This window comes from Ipomoea triloba, chromosome 11, assembly GCF_003576645.1.
Source record: "Ipomoea triloba cultivar NCNSP0323 chromosome 11, ASM357664v1".
In the NCBI taxonomy this organism is placed as follows: domain Eukaryota; kingdom Viridiplantae; phylum Streptophyta; class Magnoliopsida; order Solanales; family Convolvulaceae; genus Ipomoea; species Ipomoea triloba.
Genome location: NC_044926.1, coordinates 23,098,112 through 23,107,719, shown reverse-complemented (window position 1 = coordinate 23,107,719; position 9,608 = coordinate 23,098,112). Strand labels below are relative to the sequence as shown.

At 36.9% G+C, this 9,608-nt stretch overlaps 1 protein-coding gene and 1 long non-coding RNA gene across 2 annotated transcripts; both read right to left on the bottom strand.

The window, feature by feature from the left end:
- Window positions 1-754: 754 nt before the first annotated feature.
- On the bottom strand, window positions 755-1,386 carry LOC115997659. Its single transcript, XR_004093772.1, has 2 exons — window positions 1,255-1,386; window positions 755-1,161 (listed from the first exon to the last, which is right to left on the bottom strand). It is a non-coding gene; the product is annotated as an uncharacterized LOC115997659 (long non-coding RNA).
- Window positions 1,387-2,962: 1,576 nt separating this feature from the next.
- LOC115996555 (serine/threonine-protein kinase AFC2) lies at window positions 2,963-6,527 on the bottom strand. The gene is made up of 10 exons (XM_031235830.1): window positions 6,360-6,527; window positions 5,456-5,645; window positions 5,008-5,188; window positions 4,860-4,908; window positions 4,652-4,766; window positions 4,304-4,395; window positions 3,992-4,210; window positions 3,711-3,808; window positions 3,522-3,624; window positions 2,963-3,433 (listed from the first exon to the last, which is right to left on the bottom strand). The coding sequence occupies exons 1-10, from the start codon at window positions 6,459-6,461 to the stop codon at window positions 3,284-3,286; spliced, it is 1,299 nt and encodes a 432-aa protein (XP_031091690.1). The 5' UTR covers window positions 6,462-6,527; the 3' UTR covers window positions 2,963-3,283.
- Between the last annotated feature and the right edge of the window lie 3,081 nt (window positions 6,528-9,608).

Genomic DNA, 9,608 nt, shown 5'->3' with positions numbered 1-9,608 from the left:
AAACTTTTTTAAATTAAAACTTTTTTTTGCATGTCCTTTAGTCCTCCGAAATCAGCATATTGTTTTGGAGTTTAGCAGATATCCACGTACTTACAAAATCAATTGTCAAAAAAAAAACAGTATACCGTCTTTTCATACTGTGTTTAAAAGGTAAAACTAAAGTCCTAAATATACCCCAAAAAACACAAACTGGGATGCCAAAAAACTTTTAAAACGCGGTCTCTAAAACCAGACAGAATCAAATAAACCAAAAAAAACAATTCCCTGTTTACCTTTTGACGTTTTTTTTTTAAAATTTATTCTGAAATGTGTGTGATTAAACTTTGTTTCCATTAATTTGTCAGTCCGACATGTCCTTTGCTCCTTTGAAAGCAGCACTTGGTTTTTCTTATAAGAAAATTATGTTTGATCATTTCCTTACAGCCGTCAATTAACCTTCTCTTTCACCTTAATTGTTTTATTTCTTTATACTTTAACATTTCCAATCAAATGGCAAATTATGTTTCATCCTCATCTCATTCTCATTCGCTTTCTTGTTCTGACTTTGAAGATACTTCCTTTTGGAATGAACTAAATCTACCTTCTCTTTTGCAGATTGAGAATGAGTTGTACACACTACTAGAACCATCTGTTGAAGGTGAACAAGTTATTGACGCTGAGCCGGTCGCCCAAGTTGTTCCACCTGTTTTACCTAAACCTTTGGAAGAGGTTGCAGTCGAGGAAAAAAAAACACTACGGTGAAGAAAACCTTGTGTGATTCAAGAACGATCACTAAGGAAATGATCTCAAGTTATTTCCATCTTCCGATTAGTGAAGCAGCGGTACAATTAAAGGTTGGTGTCACAACATTAAAGAATAGGTGCAGGATATTAGGAATTTCCCGATGGCCTCGAATAAAACTCTTGAAGTTAGAGGATGAGGATGATAAAGAAATTCCTATTTCTTCTCCTGAACAAGATTACCGTCCTTTTTTTAATCATGCTGAAAACCACCCCTTGGATTATCACTTCAATAATCCAACTTCATCTACAACAGGTAAAACTTTACACCAAATTCAACAAAGTTGTTGCTCCGCCGAACAATTAGATTTCGACTGGGGTCTTGTGAATGACATGCTATGTGGCCAGAACGATGTTTCACTTGAGGCGCCTCCAGTTGTACCTGAATTATCCAACTCAACTGAAATCATTGTATTTGACAAGAGAACCTCTAAACACTGGGGTTTAAATACTATTTCAAAATTCTTCCACTTACCCGCAGCCCAAGCAGCAAGGGAGCTCAATGTAAGTGAAGATAAGTTGAAGAGAATGTGTACAAAATTGGGAATTAAACGATGGCCATACCGGAAATTGCAAAGCATGGACAACCTTCTTGAGAACTTACAATATCTCAGAAAAGACAAAACATATGCTGTCAACAAAGAGAAAGTTATTGAGCTTCAAAAGGAAAAGGAACGAATGTTAAAGGACCCAAACATTGAGTTACGTGCAGAGACTCAAGTAATTAGGGAATCTTCAAGAAAGAAAAGAAGATATCAACATTTGATGGATATTGCACACGCTGCTAAATATGACAATTCATGGAAACTTCATGGCGTCAAATCAGAAGTGATAGATGAACCACCTTAAGTTTCACAAGATCGTTATTGTATTCTCGATTTCATTGATAATTAAAGCTTTTCCCGTTCTTAATTTTCTTTTGTAAAAATAAAAAATTTAAATAAATATATACTTTTGGGTAGTAATTGTTTCATCATTTGTCATTTTATTTGTGTTTTATTTTGTTTTTTAAAATATATTGGGTTTTCCCCTTTGCATACTGCCAATTGACTCTGCCAGATGAAATGGAATGATAAAGAGAGTTTCCTTTTGTACAAACGCAATATACTTGAACGAACATGCTTTTATGCAAAGCTAATTATATGTGACAATATCGTCTGTAAATGTTGCAAGTAATTAAAAATAAAATTGAAACATATTAATATTATTTTACACTTACTCATCCCAATCTATTACTCTATTATGGCATATTAATATTATTTTATACTTACTCATCCCAATCTATTACTCTATTATGGTCATAATGTCAATATTACAATCTTTTTTTTTTCATGAATAAGTTCAAATAAACATTTAATGTTAAACTTACATAAATGAGTTTACGTTGGGCCTTGCCGCGCGTATCTTGGCTAGTATATATATAAACTACTCCCTCTTACTACTCACTCGTCAAACAATCTCTTTTTTTTTTGTTTATTATTTTTTACTCATTTTTAAATTTAATTAGTTGTGTTTAATAGTGCTTTTAATGTAGTTTCTAAATATATAAATTTTGTATATTAACACTAAACTTAATATTATAAAAATTGTTAACCGAACCAAACACCTAAAATGGGACAGAAGGAGTATATTTTATGTATATTAGATTTTTTATTAAGAAGATATTACTCTGTATTTATTTATTTTATAATTTTCTATATTAGTCTAAAAATTTATCAAATAATATTATTCTTGTATGATTTTTTAAAATTTGTATTTTACGTATAATAGCTTCTTTTTTTTTTAATATACAGAGTATATTATTGGATATTAATTCTAATATTATTTAATAATTGCCAATATTTGCATCACTATTGCATGCATTATCAAAGTTAAAACATGTCTCTGCTTTGAAAGTGTTCATCGAATTTGAGTATCCTCTCTCTTCTCTAAATACTTACAAACCATTATGAGAATGTTTCAACAACTCACATTCAACATTTGAAGATACTCCCAACACATGCTTAGATGCTGATCTAGGGACATGCAGCTAAATTTCTATTCGTTAGCTGACTTCTCCATAGAGCCCTGCTGCTATTTTATTTGATGATCTTCACTTTACCATAGTCATGTTTAATTAAGTTTAATTTGGGTCAATATGTATCAAAATTTCAGTTGCTAGCTTTACCCTCAACACCAATAAATACAATAAACTCACCTAAAAATTGCATAAAGACGCAAATTTGTCTATTAGACAAAATAATAAAAGAGTAATACTCCATTACTCTGCACACAAATTAGTTGGTCAAGACAGTGTTAACTATTATGCACCTACTCTATCCAAGAATGTAGTTAACAGAGGACATCATCCCTATTTACACAAGCTCTACCCACTCCCTTGGTATATTACTTGGTTTTCAACTTCCTGAAATATAACCTAATCAGGTGGCTAAGGTGCTTCACACAAGTCTGGCTTTTGCCATTATCATACTCTCATAAAACAAAGCCTCTTATTTACTGGAGTCTCACAATCTCCTCAGATGGTCCCTTGAGAAGAAGGGATGCTGCAGGGCTTCCCGAGCAGTAAGCCTCTCTGAAGGGTCGTATCTAAGTAGTCCTTGCAAAAGATTAATAAGATCCCCAGCAGAATGGTCTACATGCTGCATCACAAGGTTCTGTTGAACAAAATCAAATAAGCTCAGAAATCAAGTGGGAAGAAGACTAGAGGGTAACAGAGGATGCAATTAAAAATTAAAATGTAACCTGCAGCCGAGGCAATTTAAGAACAGTTCTGATACTTTCTCTTGATGCTGCACCTTCAGGCCAATCCAGCATTCCCTTTCTAAGATACTTCTCTGCATGCCGACTGCAACCAAGCAATTGAGCATTTTAAGCACACAACTCGAGTGATATGCAACAGCAGATGTCAAAATAAAGCAATGAAGAACATACTCTACTCTCTTTAACATGTGCAGTGGCATAGGACCAAGTACCCTCTCCATCATAGCTAGGTGCTCTAAATTCTCATGAGTTTGGAATAATGCTTCACCCTGGAAAAGAATTAAATGATCAGATACTTGACCTTTTCTTTACAGAGAAATAGAAGTACAAAACTGAATTTAAAGAGTTCATCTCCCATTAGAGTTCCATAAATTCAGATATAACTCAAACATCTTCATTTAAGAAATACCAACATAATAAAAAAGTTGTTACAACCTGGGTAGAGAACTTACCGAGCATAGCTCCACAAGGATACAACCAACACTCCATATATCACATGGATAGGTCCATCCAAGACCTAAAATGACTTCTGGTGCCCGGTAATGACGTGTGGATACAATATAGGTCTGATTCTCACGGTCATAAGTTGTGCTACCAAAATCAATTACCTTGATTGCACTTGATTTTGGGACTCTCTTATAATAAGTATCCTTAAGTGATCTGGATGAGCACTGCATACACAACAGAACAAAAATCATTAATAATTAAAAATCCACTGAACTCACAATCTGTACATATTTGTAGACTAAATTTAAAGCACTTACCTTGTAATCAGGAACCTTCACGTAGTCAGGAGATACAAGGAGGATATTTTCAGGCTTCAAATCAGTGTGGATGAGATGCAAGTCATGCATAACTGCAAATGTTCAATGGCCATTACCAATTAGATAGAAAAACGGCACAAAAGTCTAAGCATTATATATTTATATTATATTTATATATGTAACAATAGTAAAATCCAACATAATTTAGTTCATTTAATTATTTAACCATGATAAGGAAAAGCCAGATGGTTAACTTTTGACTTACAAGACCTAAAGATACACCATTGATAGCTCATACAAATATAGAATAAATATATTGAAGTTTAGCATAAAGCAGTTATTACACACATGCTACACATTCCAACAGTTGTCTTCCAATCTCACGGACAAGGTCAATAGGAAATGAGCGGTAATTGTTTTTCCGCAGAAAATCGTATAAGCTTGGTCCAAGCTTCTCAAAGACCTGTTATCATTTAAGTTCATCCACAATTTTAATCCCCATAACATTTGTTAACTGGGGAAATTAATCCAATCCACTAACCAACCAAATACTTACAATACAAACATGGTTACGATAGTCAAACCAGTTCCGTATTTGAACACAACTGCAAGGAACAAAAAAATTCAACCACTGCCAATTTACAAGAGGCCAAAATGGGACCATAGCAAAAGTATGTAATGTTACAATAGGCTTCATTACTCACCGATTGCCTCCTTTATCATGTTTACCAAGCTGTTGAAGAACATCAACCTCAATCATGGCTGCCTCATGATACTTCTTAATGCCACGAACAATTTTAATGGCAACCATTTCTTTCCTTTCTCGGTCCCAACATTCTAGAACCTGTCCAAAGGTGCCCTCACCCATTTTGCTGTGTATCTTATCTGTAATTGGAGCAACCAGAAAGTCAGAGCATTGAAAAATAACATCAGAAGTCATCTAAAATCTCCATCTTTTAATTATATGCATGCCTCTTTAAATAAATATATAGCTTCCTCACACAACTTTTGGAGTGATATACCAAATGTGAATTCATAGGAAATAATTAACTATTAACTAAATTCATTAATGCACAATAAAATGCTGAGAACCACTATGTCTATAAGACTAAACAAAAAGGTCTAATTTCAATCATAGTAAAAGATGATTACAGCGTGAAGTTAAATTTTCTCCAAGCTCAAACATATAATGCCCATCTTTGTCATCTTCTCTCCAGGGGGGAGAACCATTTTGAGCAACTCCCTTAACAAAAAGGGAACTAGTAAGGTCGGAAGGTTGCCTTGAAGATGCATAGCTTGTCACACTCCCAACCTCTTGTCCACAAAACAATCCTAGCTGAGCCTACACACAGGGATTCCATTCATGTTTTCCACAATATAAAACTGATTTTTCCATTACCTCAATGATACCTTCATACAAACTTCACGATCAAGCAGCCAAAAAATCAAACAAAGAGGTAAATTGAACAGAGCAGTAGATTAGAGAATTCTCAAATTCATAGAACCAAATTATAATATTTAAATTTGTGTGGATCTATCCTTTTATGTCATCAGACACCTTTTCAAGATTAACACATGACCAATAAAGCAACCTATCTACCATACATCTGTTCTATGTAGCCAACTATACGTTCCATCAAACTAGATCTTAGCATCAGACAAAATCGATTTTAGAATTAGTCAAATATTTCCTACAAATCAGATCTGCACAAAAATCAAAGATCTGAACCTATAAAACAAAAATATAAAACTTTTGGCATGTTTACTATGCAATTAAGATTTAAACACCGCACAAGATACACGCAGCTTAAAACAACCATAATCCTTAAATATCCAACTTAAAAATTATGAATTATAGATATGTATATAGATCTTTACATAGTCAAAACTACGTGCACAAAATTTCAAGAAAAACACATATTTATCATACCTGACGCGATAAAGAATCTAATCTTTGATGAGATCTAGCAAAAACAGAAGCGAAATACGAAAAAAAAACAAAAAAACGCAAAGCTTAAAGAGATCTAAGAATTCCAAGATCGGAACGTGTTTTTACCTTAGGGACCTCAGGGAGGACGTCCCAGCCCAATCGAGGCCGCTTCCGTGGTCGCCGGTCGAGTTGCGGGAGGGGAAACTCGGTCACGCGCTCCGTCTCCATCGTTGCAGAGAAATTTAGAAAGAGATAGAAAGTTGAAGGAGATGATGATAGATAGAGAGAATAAGGATGCGTGGGATTGAAACCCTATGTCTTCACCTAATATTGGCCTTTCAGAGTCGGGAAAGGTCGGTTGAGGTGAAATCTACCCGTCCACGTGTCGCTCATTTGGCCCTTAGATCTGCTTTCCTTCCCTCCGGAATGGATGGAGGGAATGGTTCGTGGGCTTCTAGTGCATCGTAGGCCCAATTCGTATTCCAGTAGGAATGTTAGAGGCCTGGATTTTCTCATTGGACAGCCTGTTATTACTTACGTAGTATTAGTTACTAGTGATTTTTATATGGATTTTTATATATTTAGTTTTTTTTTGAAACCATATATTTAGGCCAAATTATGCCGTGGACCCAGGTACACCTTGCAAGGTGGAACTGGGTCCAATACGACGCCGTTTCACTATTTTTTTTTAATTTACTAAACATATAACCCTGAAATGTGGGAATGTGGAGGTTTCAAATTGTGAATATGGAGTATAGAATTTGTGAATGTAAAATTATGAATGTGTGAATCTGTAGTAGAGTTAACAGAGTTCTAGCAGTCCTGAAATGTGTGAATGTGAAGGTTTCAAATTGTGAATATAGAGTATAGAATTTGTGAATGTAGAGTTATGAATGTGTGAATCTGTAGTAGAGTTAACAGAGTTCTAGCAACTTGTATGTGAATCTGTAGTAGAGTTAACAGAGTTCTAGCAACTTGTAGCTGAATCTGTAGTAGAGTTAACAGAGTTCTAGCAACTTGTAGCCGAATCTGTAGTAGAGTTAACAGAGTTCTAGCAACTTGTAGCCCTGTTGATGGTGTAAATGTAAACGGGGGTACGGATTTACACCACGTGTGTTGTTTGATTGTGTATGATGTAGTGTATGGAGTGTGTATGATTGAGAAGGAAGTGTATGATGTAGTGTATGGAGTGTGTATGATTGAGAAGGAAAGCCATGGATTCCTCCATGGAGAAGAACTAAGAACCCCATAGTGAACAAGAGAGAGAGGGTCGAGAGGCCAGGATCAAAGGATTCCGAATGCCATTAACAGGAGGGTCAGGTCCTTTATATAGAAATAGGACCTGACCCTTCAGGAATATCATATTTCCCAAAGGTCACTTGCCCCTTAACAATTTCTAAGGGACACCCGATCTTTTAGGGATACAATAATACACGGACTATATACATTGTACTTTTTTAGGGATACAATAATACACGGACTATATACATTGTACTTGATGGGTAAATACCCCCAGGGACTACTATAGAAGTACAATGTATATAGTCCGTGTATTATTGTATCCCTAAAAGATCGGGTGTCCCTTAGAAATTGTTAAGGGGCAAGTGACCTTTGGGAAATATGATATTCCTGAAGGGTCAGGTCCTATTTCTATATAAAGGACCTGACCCTCCTGTTAATGGCATTCGGAATCCTTTGATCCTGGCCTCTCGACCCTCTCTCTCTTGTTCACTATGGGGTTCTTAGTTCTTCTCCATGGAGGAATCCATGGCTTTCCTTCTCAATCATACACACTCCATACACTACATCATACACAATCAAACAACACACGTGGTGTAAATCCGTACCCCCGTTTACATTTACACCATCATTGGCGCCGTCCGTGGGGAATGCGACGAAATGCCGTGTTCCTCTAATCAATCGGATGGTATTCACTATCCTTGTCACCGTCACAACTTACTGTCGCTGTCTCGGCTCATCGAAAATTTCAGCTCTCCACCACCATCTGATCGTACAGCGTTCCACCACCGGCTACCGGTCTCCGCCGACACCATAGCCACCACCAGTCCGGTTCGCATCCACGTAGCTTGTCAACTCTCCAGCGTCCGTAGCGTCGAGCCGCACCGCCCGCTATCGCTCTCTCCAACCGCGAGCCACCATCAACGACAACAACAAAAGCGAATTACGAACAAAACGCTGGTGACCACAGTCGAAGGAAGGAAGAAAAATTTTCTCAGTGGAGGCTCTCGACGCGTCTGAGAGATTATTTTTTGCTCCAGTGCGTAGGCGAGGAAAAGAAGAACAAGCAATCTAAAACAATAATTATAGAAGAAGGAACAAACCAGATTCAACCAATGGCTAACCTGAGCAAGGTTTTGAACCCTTCCACTCTCATCTAAACCTTAGAGCTAAGGCCATCAAGCTACTACCACCTTTTCTTCCGTTTTCTCGCCTGTTAACATTATCATGTTGTACACCAAGGAAGATCTGCTTCACCAAAACTCAACTCTACAAACTGCAATTTGCAAAAAAAGAAACCAGAGTCTCCACCACCGCTGTCGGCTGCCACTCATCTCTCACCTGCGAAAATGAGACCAAATTAAAGTGGCAAAGATACGGTTTGAACCAACAATCTTAGGTGATTGATTCCCTCTTTCTCGAAAACAGACACCACAGATTGTACGATGGTTGTAAGCTCGCCGGAGTTGCTGCGTTTTGGGAGGAAAATCCAGTCGCTGAAGAAGCAACCACCACCTCGTACCGAAACCACTCACCATCGTTCGCAACCCCGACCTCCTAGAGTGGAGACCGAGAAGACGAGCAGCAGATTGGCGAGCTTGGTCCTCCAGTCCGACAGTAGCAATGGTGAAGACCGCCAGAGACGAACGACAGGCCTTGGCTCCTCCTTTCCGCCAACCAATTGAACCATCAACGTAGAACGTCGGAAGACTAGCTTCTTCACTCGCAATCTTTTCCTCTTCTCCGGCATGGCATCAAGGAGACGATGATGGTGAACTGGAATGTGGTTTTCGGGTTTTCCCATTTCCTTATTATTATAATAATATATTATTAGTATTATTATATTTAAATATGAAAGACAATGGGAAAGCAGAGCGTAGGGAGCATGCATGTGAAGACCTATTTGCCTTGTTTCCTGGCAGATTCCTCATTCCCATGCATATAATTATGATTATTATTATTATTATTATTATATTTATGCTACAAGGGAAAGTCACGCATGGAGGCTTGAAATGGGGGAGAGCATATGGTTTTGTCTTCAAATGGAACAAAACAAGATAAAACAAGAGAGGGAAAGAGACAAAACAAAAAGACAAAAATGGAAGAAAAGGTGGCGAAAATGAAGGAAAAGAAAGA